The sequence below is a fragment of the Balaenoptera borealis genome, assembly GCF_965194805.1.
Source record: "Balaenoptera borealis genome assembly, chromosome: 20".
In the NCBI taxonomy this organism is placed as follows: domain Eukaryota; kingdom Metazoa; phylum Chordata; class Mammalia; order Artiodactyla; family Balaenopteridae; genus Balaenoptera; species Balaenoptera borealis.
The window spans coordinates 14,654,125-14,668,775 of NC_138879.1; the positions used below are offsets into that span (position 1 = coordinate 14,654,125).

The following is a 14,651-nucleotide window of genomic DNA, read 5'->3' on the forward strand; positions in this document are numbered from 1 at the left end:
GGAGAGAACGGGGAGCATGTACAAAGGAGGCAAGGGGACCCCAGAGGTTTGACGTGTTTGTAGGCAGAGGGGAAGGAGTTAGCCAGAAGGATTTGAAGATCCTTGGAGACAGGATACCGTCTGGGGGCTTTAGATGTGTGAGTGTGAAATATCTGTGAACATGAAGATGAAAACGTCCTTTTATAGAGATGTAAAGGGAAGGGTGGGGTTGGGCAAACCTGGAGGGTGAGGGGTAGGAAGTTTCTGAGAACTCGCTCTGCCCCCCTCACTGCCCCTGTGCCACAGAGGGGAGTCATGTGCGGAGAGGAAGGAGCCTTGAGGCAAGGAGTGAAGGTCTGAAACACCAACTGTGAGGAACGGGGAACAGAGGCCAACCAGGAAGTAGATAAACATATCTCCTATGACATGGGGCCCAGCTGGCCATACATATATTTTGGTATCTCCACAAGTGATTATAGTGTTTTCTTCGGCAGTGCTCAGAAGCCTGGGCAGAGGAAAGGGGATTGCTAGGTGGATTCTGGGTTGAGGGTTGATGGAGCATAACTGCTGGATTGTAGAAGTGATCAGCGATGGATATCGCAGGGCAGGAGTGGAAGGGGGAAGGAAACTAACATTTATCTATTGCCCCATTCAGTAAATATATTGAGCAGCTCCTGTGTGCCAGGCACTGTTTTAGATGTTGGGGGTATAGCAGGCAGCAAAAGATAAATCCCAGCCCCCTTGGATCTTACAGCGGCCAGAGTCAGACATTAAAAAAATAAGCAAAATACACAGTACTTTGGAGGTGGTAAGTGTCATGGAGAAAAATTAAGCAGGGAAGAGGGGTAGGGAATCCTGGGGGGTAGGAGATGGTCGTGGAAGACCTCTCTGAGATGGTGACATTTGATCAAAGACCTCGGCACAGGGAACAGTAAATGCAGAGGCCCCGAGGCAGGGGCAGGCTTGGCAGTATTCGAGGAATACCCTGTATTCCAGCATGGCATTCCAGCATTCCAGCATTCCTCCTCACCAGAATAGAGCGAGGAGGAGATAATCGGAGAGTGCCAGGGTGGGTGTGGGAGGGTGGGATTGCGTGGGATTTGTAGGCCACTGTGTGAACATTGGCCTCTGCTGAGTGAGATGGGACCCATCAAAGGATTGTGAGTGGCAGGGAAGCATAACCTGATTTACGTCTTTAGAAGGATCACTCTTCTCTATCAAGGCACTTGGTTACAGTCTTAAGAAATATTTAACCATCTTTAATCCACATGGAGATGCTGCATGAGTTTGGTGTTATTATCTCGATTTCTTTCTTTCTCTTCACTGATGAGGAAGTTGAGGCTCAGAGAGATTTGGCAGAGTAGGATTTAAGCGTAGGTCTTTCTGATCCCAGAGGGCACACAGACTAGGAGAGAAGGGAACGCTTGAAAGACAAGGGGTTCCAATGATGTTGAAGGGATGCTGGGAGTAGGAAACAGAATGATGGAATAGACCACGGAGTTTGGCTTCTGATGGTAGGTGCTGGCGGAGAAATGAGCGTCAACAGAACGGTTTGAGGCTTGCCCGCCTTCTAGGAGAATGGCGTTAACAAAATAGGGTAGTCAGACAAGTCTGGAGAGAAAGATGGAGGGTGTGATTTGGGCAAGTGGCGGTCGAGATGCTGGCAGGAGATAGTGGAAATGTCCAGTCGGTCCGGAAAGAAGAGCTCGAGAGATGGGGACCTAGAATTTTCCCACTGTGGTTATGGTTGAAGCTACAGAGGTGGATGTGCTCTCGGAGAGAACTGAGGGGAGAACCTGGAAAAGTTCCTCCCTGTTGGAGTAGGGAGTGGGGAGGAGAGGGGAGAGGAGTGGGTGGGAGAGAGAGAGGGAGAGGTGAGTGAGAAATCAGTGCAGTGCAAGGGCCACAGAGGCCAGGAGGTGGAGAGACTCAAGGAGGGGAGGGATGAAGCCCGTGGGCTGGGGCAGCAGGCACGTGGGATAGCCCGCGGGGTGAAGGGTAGAGCTGTTGGTGCTGATGGACTGAGAGCTCAGGAAGGGAGCAGAGTGAAGTGTGCGGTTGGGGTCCAGCGCAGAGGGAGAAGGTGTGAGGTTTGAGAGAGGATGGGATCGAGGATGAAGGCGAGAAAGGTATTCTTGGAGAGACGAAAACTCACTTCTTTTGTAGATACAAAATGTTTACATTTATTTTGAGTCGTTTCTGCCTCAGATTGAAAAGGAGGATTCGATGAGCACAAAACAGGAGCCATGAGTGTCACCTGACCTCACCCAGGTTTCTCCAAGGGTAAAGGTTGTGCCCTTTCAGGTCTGAGCTGGATGGACCCTGGAGGGGAACCGAGTACAGTGGCTGCTCCCAGGGAAGCAGTGGGCAGATCTGTTTCTGTCTTAATCTTGGAGACCAAACACTGATTTCAGCTTTTTTTTTTTTCATCTTCTGATACCTTTACCTTTACCTTGAGTAACACCCATTTTTATACTTGTAAAGTAACCCTTTTTTTTTTTTTTTTTTCCTTCTGAAAGTAAAGCAGCTTTGTGAGATGGCTTTTATCCTTATCGGTCCCCTATAGATAGAGAGGCTTATTTTGTACCAGTGTTTGTTTATAGCCTTAGGGTTAGGCCACTGTTTCTTTTCACATGGGTGATTTTTTTTTTTTTTTTTTTTTTTAAGAGCGAGAATCTTGCCTGATACCAGTTCTCATTATTAAATCCAAAACAACTCCTTTTTCGTGTTAGGCTTTCAGTGCACGTTTTCAGATGGTGCCTTTTGCTGGCTTTTCAAATATTTTTATCTTTTAACCTTTTCTGTTATGGAAAATTTCAAGCATATGTAGAGAGAACAGTAAAATGACAGGCCAGTGTTGTCAATTCTATCTTTAAACATTTGTCAACAGGCTGCCATTTTTTGTCTTATCTGCCCCCTTCCCATATGATTTTTTTTTTTTTTTCCTGTTGTATTTTAAAGCAAAGCTCAGGTTCAAATGATTCTTTCAGGGAAAAAAATGTGTGGAATAGGTCACAGTCACACATTTGCTTGCCTGTATCGGAGCTGTGTTAACAGTCGTGCTGTTACATGGCCTGCGGCTCTGCAGATGTTTACTCCAAGGGCCCTGTATTATGCGTGGATGAGAAGGTACCCCTGCTGGAGTTCATGTCCCCTGAAGCCTCGGAGAAAGCATGGCTCTTCAACACCCATGTAGGCGTCTACCCATCCTTCTCTGGCTTCTGCCGGTGGCCTGTGTCTTAACTGGAACCTTTCTGGTGCAGGGCACACTTTGGGACCTGAGGCCTCCGTGTCAGGTGAGCAGTGAATAAGCTCTAGAAAACCAGGAAAGTCTGCTCCAGAGGACGAGACCCTGAGAGTGAGCAAACACTGTCCAGCAAAGATAAGCTCAGGAACAGGAATCGAAATCCCATTGGTCTCCACGTCTTGTTTCTGGTGAATGGCTGGGATTTGGTAATGTCCTCTTCATCTGTGTCGATCTGCGATACCTTTAAGTGGCTGAAATGAACAAAACCGACGCCCTCTTGACTGCTGTGTTTTCTTTGGAATATGCCTTCTTGCTGACCCTGGCGTGCACGGCTTCTGGGCTGCGTTGGAGGAACTGGGTTATAATTGCTCCCTGACTGTTTCAGTAGGGTGAGTGCTGTGTGCCCTCGTTTCCTGTCTCTTGCATCAGTCTGTTTGTGAGAGTGTACCGAGAGGTGATTAATGGGAACAATAAACATGTGCTTTCTGACTGAAAGTTCCTCCTGTTTCCTGAAATGCTTTTGGTTTTAATGAATTGTTTGTTTGCTGCCCACAGACCACATGTGGGGTGTTGTTGTGAACACCCATATGCCTTCTTGTCGGAGCCGGGGCATGTAAAGCAAAGTCAACAGATGATAAGGCTTGAAAGAGTTTCCTTCATCTGAGAATCCAGGCTGACCCAGGGAATTAGACAGCTGTCTATCACCATAAGCAGAGCCTGTATCCAAAATCATATCAGAGTATTTGCCGTCCTCGCCCCCAGCTTTGAACTTTTGTGGGCAGCGTGGCCTATAGCCTGTGGGGTCTTGACGGCTGGAAATGCCTCATCGCTGTGTGGCCTTGTGCCTGGGGATTTAGCTCTGTTACAGCAGTGTCAGTGGCCTCTCCCACCTCCATCCACCCCATGGAATCAGGCGCGTCCTCTTGATTTGTGCCCAGGAGAACCTAGGGAGGAATTCTGCCACTCAGACTATTGCAGATATTAAAACTGACTTGGAGAAAAAACTTCTTTTCTGATTTCAAAAGTAATGCCTACTTTTGTAGAAATTTTGGGCAATATAGAAAAGGTGGGGGAGTCATTTCTATTTCCAACAAAGATAACTTACAGTTCCCACTTTTTTTTTTTTGGCCTTTCCATCTAGTTTTTTTTTAATGCATATTGAAGGTTTTTCTCCTCAGCTGCATGAAGACTCTAGGTACGATGTTATCTTTTCTCCTGAACATAACAGTATAAAGATTTATACATTTTTTTTAAACTTTATAAGCCCTTTCAGAAGCCTTAATTTTCTACCAAGTGGACAGTCCATAATTTAACCATATCACTGAATAGTTAGGTCATTTGTGATGCTGCTGTAAGGATCTTTGTACTGAAAGCATTTTCCACATTTTGTGTTGTTTTTAAACTAGATTTTCTAGAAATGGAATTAATGGATCGAAGGGAATCAAGAAGAATGAACACTCAGGGCTCTAAAATTGTCATATTGCCGCCCCAAAGGCGTGTATTTACCACTTACCATCCAGTCAAATTCTCATCAACAGCCAAATTGCTTCTTTTTTTTTTTTTTTTAAAGTATTAGCACCTTTAATTATTATTTATTTATTTATTTGGCTGTGTTGGGTCTTCGTTTCTGTGCGAGGGCTTCCTCTAGCTGCGGCAAGCGGGGGCCACTCTTCATCGCGGTGCGCGGGCCTCTCACTATCGCGGCCTCTCTTGTTGCGGAGCACAGGCTCCAGACGCGCAGGCTCAGCAGCTGTGGCTCACGGGCCTAGTTGCTCCGCAGCATGTGGGATCCTCCCAGACCAGGGCTCGAACCCGTGTCCCCTGCATTAGCAGGCAGATTCTCAACCACTGCGCCACCAGGGAAGCCCCAAATTGCTTCTTAAGTCACAGTTTTGCTTTTCCCAATGGGAGTATCTAGCAGCAGGACAGGCATCTGACCAAGGGATGATTTAGGTTTTAGAAGTCCTTGATGTGTCAGATAGTGACATTGTGACCCATTGTCCACTGCGGGTTGTCACCAGTGTTTCCTTCTATGCCCGTCCCCCAAGTTAGAGGCACGTTTCCTGACAGCAGTGCCCTTCTGCTCTCAGGCCTCTCTCCAATCTCGGCGACAGTTGTAAGAGCTTACATTTGTGTTTCTGTGTGTGAGTTTTCTAAAGTGCCTTCACATACGTTATCTCATGTAGGTAAATTTATCGGTCCATCTTGTGAGCTAGTCCTGGGAACTCTAGGAATCTTGATATTTTAGAGTCTGTCTGACGATGCCTTTCTTGTCGTTCTTTTGCACAGATCCGGTCCTGCAGGTTCCAACACACGTGGAAGAGTAAGTTTTCTGATTTGCTGCAGCACTTCCCTTTAATTCATTTTCTATTTTATTCAATCAGTGTTTACGAAGCTAATTGGTGGGAGTACACGTATGCATAAATTTAAGGTAGAATGAGAGTGACTGAGACATAGGAAGTCTTACAGGTGCTTTGAAAGAAAGAAGCCTGTGTTGGGGAGAGGGTGGTCAGTTCCCTGGGGGGCGGGGTGGGAAGGCAATGGTATTAAAAAGGCTTATTTGAGATGTAACTTAAGTCGAGTTTTGAACTTAAGCTTCCCAAGTCCTCAGGAGGGCCCAGGGGTCTTTAGATCTCTCCCTCTTCACTGTGCTTAACCGTGGAGAGGAGACAGGAACGTGACCTGCTACTAGAGTGTGTGTTTTGGAGTAAAAGTTGGATAGCACCTCCAAGATGATAGCACCTCAAATGATGCTATAAACTCATTAGAGGAAAGATTCAACAAGGGGTTTCTGAGTGACGTGTCATAGTTCAGTCGTTAGCAGATTAACTTTACAAAAGAGCACCTCGAACCTGCTTCCTGGGAAGCTACTGAAGAGACCTTGACCCGTCCCCTTGGCAGGTTCTTTCTCATGTCAAGCTTTCAGAGTCTGCTTTTACTGCCTCCTAAAAATGAATGTTTGTGGAACACCAAAGGCAGATTTGTTCTCCCTGTTTACATACCATGCCATGCTATTAAATATTAATTGTTGAAGTTCTATATGCAATTGACTGGGAAACTGAAAAGCAGACTTGCTGGGTCCTTTTCACTTATTTTACCTTCATCCAGGATGCTTTGACGGAATGATGATTTAGTCTTCTGTGATTTTGTACTGGTTTTCCTTTGTAGGTTGCTTTTTTTTCACTCTCGTATAGAGCACCAGAAGGATATTTTATTATCTGTGGCTAAAATGAAAGAGCAGTGGATGGAATTGTTTTACACACACACATACACACACCCCACTCCCCCCCACCCCACCAATCATGGCTTTGCATGGCTTTGGTATTTTACTCTGTGCCCTGGGCTATAATCTACCACTGATACTTATTGCTTAACCTCTAGGCCTGCGTTCCTCCCAGATCCCAATGATGGCAGCCTGTATACGCTTGGGGGCAAGAATAATGAAGGCCTGACGGTGAGTGTATTTAGCTGCTTTGTACTCCGGAGGCTCTAGACCACTGACCTTCAATTTAGCTGCGCGTTGAGATCACCTGAGAGCTTAAAAGAAAATTTCTGGGGATTCTGAATCAGATGGTCTGGATTGGGGCCTGGGCATCAGTATCTTTTCACAGCTTCCTCAGTGAGCTTTTAAATGTACAGCTCAGAGTTCAGAAACGTGGATCTGGGCCAGCAGGTTCTCATGGCTCAGCCAGCACACAGGAGGCGCTCAGCAGACACCGCCAGGCTCCACACTGGAAACCTTGCAACGACTTTCTGATCCTCAGAAACATCTGGGGGAAACCCAGTCGTTACCGCCTCTCCGTGGCATTTTTCCTTTGCTAAGGCTTAGTTTAAACATCAGGATGATGGGGGAATCCACATTATTGGTTATTTAAAGTTCTGTTTACTAAAGCTCAAGAGAAATCTTTGCTTTCTTGGAGAGAAAGGTGACAGCGTCGTAGAAGCAGGTATCTGTGGAACGGTTTCAAGAACACAGAATGTTCCAAAAATAAAGTATTCTGAAACAAACATTAACCAAAAGAGCTTGTCAGATGTCAGCTGTAGACTCAGAAGAATCGGTTTTATGATGAAATGCAGTTGAAACATGTGGATTGCTCTGAGTTTCTTTTCCTGGCACCTACCATAACTTCCTTTTAATACCAGAAGACCCAATTTTCTTCTGTTTTTCAGTAGAGAATTATTTGCTAGAGAAGACACCAAAACTTCTTTTCCTGCCTCAAACTCCTGTGTTGCCCATGGGTGATGACTTCTCCTTTCCCTCGAGGCTTCAGCTGGGCACCGAGGCTGCTTCTCTTCAGAATAGTCTCATGGCTCACTCCCAGTCTGAGGAGCATTTTCTATTCAGTCAAGCCGGCTCTGGGACAGTTTTCCAAGACAGGACAATTCTTCCTGCCCGCCCCCCTTAGAATTTCAAAGATTGTGTAACTCTCCATATTTTTATGTCTTTTCGGAGAAGGTTTGTGTCATCCCCAGGAGCGCTCTGGACAAGAGACTTTGAGGGGCTTGTCAAGTAAAAGAATTCTTGTTTATAATGCCCAGAACCTGGGAGCTGAGGGCTTGTCCAAAGTGGATAGGGGAGCCTGGGGTGCCCCTTCTCCCTGGTTTCCAGTTAGGAAAACTCCCATCTACCATCAACAGTGCTCCTCCCCTTTTAGCAGAATTGGGTAACAGAAACTGTGCAGTGAAAATGTAATAATTGCAGAAGGCTTGGTTAACTTTTTTTTCTCTTTTCCTTTTTTTTTTTTTTTTTTAAGAAACTTCCCTTTACGATCCCAGAGTTGGTGCAGGCATCCCCGTGCCGAAGTTCGGATGGAATTCTCTACATGGGTAAGGGTTCCTGAAACTTTGATCCCTTTTGGAAATGAACCCCAGAATCTGGGAAAGTGGCGTGTCTGAGAGAGAGGTGTAGAGTCACTCCCCCACTGGCCCTTCTGGGAAAGGTCTTTCTTGCCTTGGTTGTGCTGGTTCACGCCAGGATCAGCTGACCTATTAAGAAAGGGTTCCCTCCACTTGGGAGCAGACTTGACACCATTAGGTTACTCATTTAACAAGCTTTTAACTGCTGTGTTGACCTACCCTTGCGATTTACAGATTGCAACTTGCAACGTACCCAGAAGCAACTGGATGAAATTTAAAGTGAATACCATCGTCTGAGCCAAGAAAGGGAAGCCAGGCTCTGCCTATTAATTATAGGGCTTTCTTAGTATTTCCTGCTATCAGAATATTGGATAAAAACAGCACTTAACAGCTTGCTTAGATAAGCTGCCTTCATACCTACAGGGGTCACATCTTCAAAGCATCAGATCAGCTGCTTTTCTTTTACCATGTTGCTGCCAAAATGTCAATAAAAATGCATTTGTAACACAAATGAGAGCTGTATTTGTCTTGAAAGCGTAGTAGTAATAATATCCTGTATTTATAAAGCAGCTTTCTTTCTGAGGAACTGAAAGTGCTTATTGCCTATTCATGCCTCGGGAGCTTTATGTGCGTTTCTGGGCCTCAAGCGCAGGCCCAATCTGGATTTTAAGTTTTTGTCTAGGGAGACTGGGGCTTCATTGCACACCTTCAGAATGAGGAAGCCACCAGCCTGGGGATTCAGCGGAAGTGATCAACACAGGCTTTCTCTGTCTTCTGGGCCGTGCCCCGGGCCCCGGTGAACATCTTCTCACCATCTGTGTCACTGTTTTCTGTCTGGTCTTCCAGCTCTGACCAGCAGTTCATCACTTAGGGTGCATTTAAAGTTGTGGCAGTTGGCCGATCCATCCATTAAAGTGGTAGCTGAGTTATGCAGACTGTGATGGTCCTTGAAGTAACTAGAAGGGTGCCAAGCCAGATGGAAAGGGATCCTGGTCACAGCTGTTTGGTGATGTTTTCTCTCTATCTTCAGATCTTTTTCATATTAAGATTTGTCTTTGAGAACGGAAAGTCAGGATCCACGGACAAGTTTCAGATGTGTGCTACCTCTGTTAGAACTAAGTGTAGCTTTAGCAAATTCTAATGCCCTGTGATCTTCCTGGCATCTTGGTACTGTGCTTCCAAGAGTCCCTTGAAATAGGAAACTTGGCCAATAAGGTAGGAAGAGCCAAGTGACAAGAGACAAGGCTTGTCTTACAAAGCAAGCCTTACAAAACAGAAACATGTGCGTCACGGTGAAGGCGTTGACCTTCAGGTGGGAGCTGTATTTATCTTGAAATCGCAGTGGTAATAATATCCTGTATTTAGAAAGCAGCTTTCTTAGGAACTCGCCGTTACTAGGATGCTCTGGTGTATATAACCATAGGTACTGATACATATGCTTTGAGCTTTCCTAATCGTGTTGTTTGGCTATGCTCTCCACCTGTTTATACCTTTTAATCAGCTGAATGAGGGGAGGGGTATAGCGTGTGGCTGGGCAGTCACTTACTGGCTGGGGTCACGGTCGAGGTAACTTTGGCCTCATTAGCACCAGGTTGCCACCAACTCTACTGCCCGGTCACAGGTACCAGCTAATTAAGAGTTATAAACAGTAACTGTAGATCCTCTTTACATGAGGGCTCATTAGTAGGGACGTTGAGATATATGAATGATGGTTACCAGGGAGACAAACCCCTGGGTACATTTCTGGATTTATATAGATCCTAGTCTATGGGAAAAGGATTGCCTTTACAGGCCAGAGTTTTCATATTTAAAGCCACTCATCAGAGCAATAAAATCTGTGAGTTATTAACATTATTAGGCTTGGAGAAATTTTTATACCATGACTAGGTTATTAAGTTGTTATAAGACCCAGTGGTCCAAGAAGTTTTATTATCTCCACATTACCATTAACCTTGTCACCCTTGGAGCAACAGAGAAATGTGTTTGACATCGTAAGAATTTCAGGCCTGTCTGTCAGTGCAGAGAACATCTTGGGCTGCTAGTTTGGCAGGGATGTTTTTTTTCCATATTGGGCGAGTGTAAACCACAGCGTGTCCTTGTGACCTTGCAGGTAAAAAGCAGGACATCTGGTACGTCATTGACCTCCTGACCGGGGAGAAACAGCAGACTTTGTCATCGGCCTTTGCGGATAGTCTCTGCCCATCAACCTCTCTTCTGTATCTTGGGCGAACAGGTAAGAAGGAACCTTTTATCATGTACCACCTGCCTGTCTGCAAAAAAGGACCTGAAGTAGCCTCCCCGTGGGTCTCTGCCTCCGGGCTTCATTCTCTAGAAGCTGGCCAGAGCTGTCTAGTCCACACACAGATTCACCATGTCGTTCCCCTTTATAAGAGCCGCGCCCCAGCCCAGTGGCTCTCCAGTGCCTGAGGATTCCAGTCTAAACTGCACCGTAGCCCGCAAAGCCCCCTTGATGCCTCCGCTACCTCTTTTGCCTCTTCCCCCGCTGCATTTCCCTCACTTAAACATTTCCAATCAGGTCCCAGAATAAGCAGTGCTATTTTTTTGAACTTGGAGTAGTGGGTCCGTCTCTACCGGGTACACACGTTCTTGCCTGTGTGGCCGGCGTCCGTTCTTCCTTCCCAGCGCTGCTCAGGGGGCTCCCTCTCCGGGAAGCCTTCCCCCGCCTCGCAGCTCCCCCGCTGCCCGGGGACCACAGCTCTCCGTGCTGGGCACGCACAGCCGTCCACACCGCCCATCGGTGGCCCTTCCAGGCGTCAGCAGCACCCTCCTCGGCACACCGTTTCCCGCCTCCTCCCTCTAGAGCCCCTTCTTTCTCAACACTCGTCACTACGTGTTTCTAAATCATAGGTGCGTATTTTCTGCCTCCCCTGCTAGACTGTCGGCTTCCTAGGACTTGGTTCTGTTCGCCTGCCAGGTCTCCACACCTGGCACACTCCTGACACGTAGCAGGTGTTCAGAGGCTGCAGCGAGGGAATGGGTGGGGGCCCTTTCCTCCAGGGATCTGCCTCACTCGTTTCACGTGTGCAGCCCCTGACCTATACCGCTACTCCATAAAAACTGTGGAATGGACGGCTAAAATAGAGCTAAAAGGGGAAGCGAGCAAGAAAACATTTAGAATGGAAAGATTATACCCAAAACCTAAGATGCAGTGATTACAACTGAGCACTAAATTTAGGTCTAAGCATTCAGGTAGCCAAGGCTTTAAAAAAAAGAGAGACAGAACCTTCCTTCAGGTGCTGTGGAAAACAGTGCTTTTCTAAAAATGAGTGAGACTAATAATCTTGGGCCCTAGAGGCTGGCTGAGCTCCCCTGTAATCACAGGGGAGGGTCTCTGTGAAACTGCAGGACTCTCCACCACCCCCAACCCCCATAAATATCAAGTATTCCAACTGTAGTGACCGCTTAGGGTTTGTTTGTTTGTTTACTGTTTCCATCAAGTAAAGCCTTGCAGTGGTTCCACCGTCACCCAGGAATAAACATTGTTTGGTTCTCAGGTAGAATTGCGGTGTCTGAGGGAATCGGGCTATGCTCTGGCGTCCGGTGGAGTGTGCGTGTGGGCGTATAACGCTATCTGTTGTTTCCGTATCTGTCTCTGCATAACAGACCACCCTAACTTAGCGGCTTCCAACACCAACATTTTACTGCTCACAATTCCATGGGCTCAGCAGGGATGGATGGCCTCCACTCCACAGGCTATTGGCTGGGCTCACTCAGATGTCTGGGACCTTGGTTCAGCCCCACGCAGATAGCCTGGACTTCTTTACGTGGCGGCTGGGTTCTCCTCTTGAGTAAAAGTGGACATTGTGGGAATTCCCTGGCGGTCCAGTGGTTAGGACTCCACGCTTTCACTGCTGAGGGCCTGGGTTCAATCCCTGGTCTGGGAACTAAGATCCCATAAGCGGTGAGGCACGGCCAAAAAAAAAAGTGGACATTACAATGCCTCTAAGGTCTGGGCTCAGAAGTCCTGGAATTTCACTTCCACTGCAGTCTGTTGGTCAAAGCAAGTCACGGGGCCAGCCCGGAATCAAGGGGTGGGGAAATAGACCCAGCCTCATAGTGGGAAGACCGTCACGTAAGGTACAGGGATGGGGAGCATTGATGGTGGTGATCTTTTCAGACCTTCCACCACAGTCTTCCCTCTGGCTGCAGTAGTTCACAACCCTCCTATATGCAGAATATACTCACCCCTTCCCAAGACTCCCCAAGTCCAGCCATAGCATGGGACTCAAAATCCAGCAGCTTGTGATCTGTATCTGGTTTGGAAGTGGGCGAGGCTCCTCCTGATCTGGAGACCTGTGAATTAACGGAGACACATTATCTCCCCTCCAACATACAATGGTGACACAGATAGGAGAGGTGCACTGGACGCTCGCATTCAAAAAGGGAGGGAAAGATAGACACACAGCAGTCACGGGTCCTTAGTGATTCTGGAATCCAGCCAGGCACATGTCTTCAGGTCCCCCTACTCTGAAGGCAGGGAAGATTCCTTGATTAGGGCCCAGTCTTGCCCTCTGGAATTGGTTCCCCAATATATTGTTCTCAGCAACCTGGTCCTTCCCTCTGAGAAGTCCTTTCTTTTCCTTAAGAAACAGGGTTTTGTAGCTTTCTCAATCTGTTCCTTGTCCATTGAAAGTTGGGGATAAAGAGGACTTATTTTCCCCCCCATTTTTGACTGTCTCGGTTTTTTGTGGTCCATGCTGGAATTACTCCCTTAAAAATCTTCGTGGGCTTCCCATGTGTCAAATTATAGTCTACTCCATTAGATATAAAGCCATACCCACAAACCTCTCTACTTTGAGGTATGGGACAGCACTCTTACGGTTCTTAGAACCCTCTTACCTAGCAGAGGGTCTATGTAGGACCACTTTAAATCTTTCTGAGGCCTCAAAGGAGGGTCTTACAGCCTTATCTTTGATTTGATCTTGACCCGGAAGCCGTTTTTTACTGGTAGCACCTGAACCTGATCTTTGCCCTAAGGCCATTTTTTACATTGAGAACCTTTTCCAGCTAGGGCATCAGTCCTGGACCCTCTATAGTTCCTCTAGATTCAGCTTGAAAACTGAATGGTTTCTTCTTTAGCTTATCTGCCTTGCGTCATACCATACGCAGTTAAGAGAAACCATTTGGCATGTTGTGCATTCCGCCTGGAAATCTCCTTAGACAGATCCACAAGTTTATTAGGTACTTTCTTTCTGTTTTCCAAGTTACTGCAAGAAGCAGTCCTACTCATTGTGTCACCACTACCTAACCTGGGTCATCGTTTTCAGCTTCCAGCAGCAGTTTCCTTACTGCTCTTCTAGCCTCCATCTGCCACCCGGTCCCAAAGTCAATGCCACACGTTATAGGTTTTTGTTATGGCACCATCCCACATCTGGGTAGCAATTTCTAATCTCAGCTATCTATTGCTATGCTGTATAATAAACCACCCGAAAACTTAAGTGGCTTAAAACAACACCGAGACATCGCTCATGATCCTGTGAGTCTCGAGTTCAAGGGCACAGCGTGGGTGGCCTGTCTGTGCTCCACATGCTGTCGGCCAGGTTCGCTCCTGCGTCTGGGACTCCAGTCTTCCTCCACGTGGCCTCTCTCCACGTGGATGGCCTGGGCTTTCTTACGTACCATTTAGGGAGGATTCGTCTGTTATAATTTAGATGAGGTCAGCACCTCCGCAGGTGCCGTGGCCCCTCCAGGTGACAGGCTGGTGTGTGTTCCCCAGAGTACACCATCACCATGTACGACACCAAAACCCGCGAGCTCCGCTGGAACGCCACCTACTTCGACTACGCGGCTGCGCTGCCCGAGGACGACGGGGAATATAGTAAGTTCCCCCCGCTCCTCGGTGGCTTGGTGAGGTCGGGCGGGTACTTGTGACCTGTGGGGAAACGAGGGCTCCAGGAAGCTGCATTTCCTTTTAAGACACTCTTGGTCACCAGGTTCTGGACTTCCCATGGACTCGTAGTAAATACTTCAATAGTCAGTGTTGAAGGCAGGGGCCTGGGCGAGAAGTGTGGAGGGAACCCAGGTAAAATGGTGGCAAGTTTAGCCCAAGAAGAGGGAGGACACACTTTGTTGAGTCCCTCTGTGTCACAGAAGGAAGTAACTACAAGCCCATGGGAAGCAGAAGCAGAATTAAACATCAGCTTGTGACATAAAAGCCCGTTTTCCCATCTTAACACTGGTACCCGAAAGTCTGACAGACCTCCTCTGCGGTCACATGTGGGCAGTGGCAGTGGTCAGCCCTGACTTTCAGCTTGCTCGGTAGTTTGAAATGATTGCTGTCAAATGCCAGATTCATAGGCTCTCCATTGCTTCTTTTCTTCTCAGTAACTGAATCCCACTAATTGAATCGAATGCTATTACCAAGTGAAGAAAGAACATTACCAAGTGAGAGGGTGACCCTGTCTCATATTTATAAACCCGGCAGCTCTCAGTGTCTTGCTATCGTAGGGCCAGTGGAGCTGTTTGGAGGCGATCTGAGGACACTCCAGAAGGCTTGTTTCCTCTAGCTGAGTGGCTGCAGCTTGCCAGGGGAGTAGAGGATGTGGTC

At 47.2% G+C, this 14,651-nt stretch overlaps 1 protein-coding gene across 7 annotated transcripts in view; it reads left to right on the plus strand.

The window, feature by feature from the left end:
• ERN1 (endoplasmic reticulum to nucleus signaling 1) overlaps positions 1–14,651 on the plus strand; it is a 98,305-nt gene that overhangs the window by 56,124 nt on the left and 27,530 nt on the right. For 6 of the 7 annotated variants that reach the window (XM_082373672.1, XM_082373674.1, XM_082373675.1 and 3 more), the window contains 5 exons: positions 5,516–5,549; positions 6,608–6,680; positions 7,981–8,053; positions 10,194–10,316; positions 13,821–13,922. In XM_082373672.1, coding sequence (XP_082229798.1) covers positions 5,516–5,549; positions 6,608–6,680; positions 7,981–8,053; positions 10,194–10,316; positions 13,821–13,922 — 405 coding nt within the window. The remainder of the gene's footprint in view (positions 1–5,515; positions 5,550–6,607; positions 6,681–7,980; positions 8,054–10,193; positions 10,317–13,820; positions 13,923–14,651) is intronic. The other variant, XM_082373678.1, reaches the window with a different exon arrangement.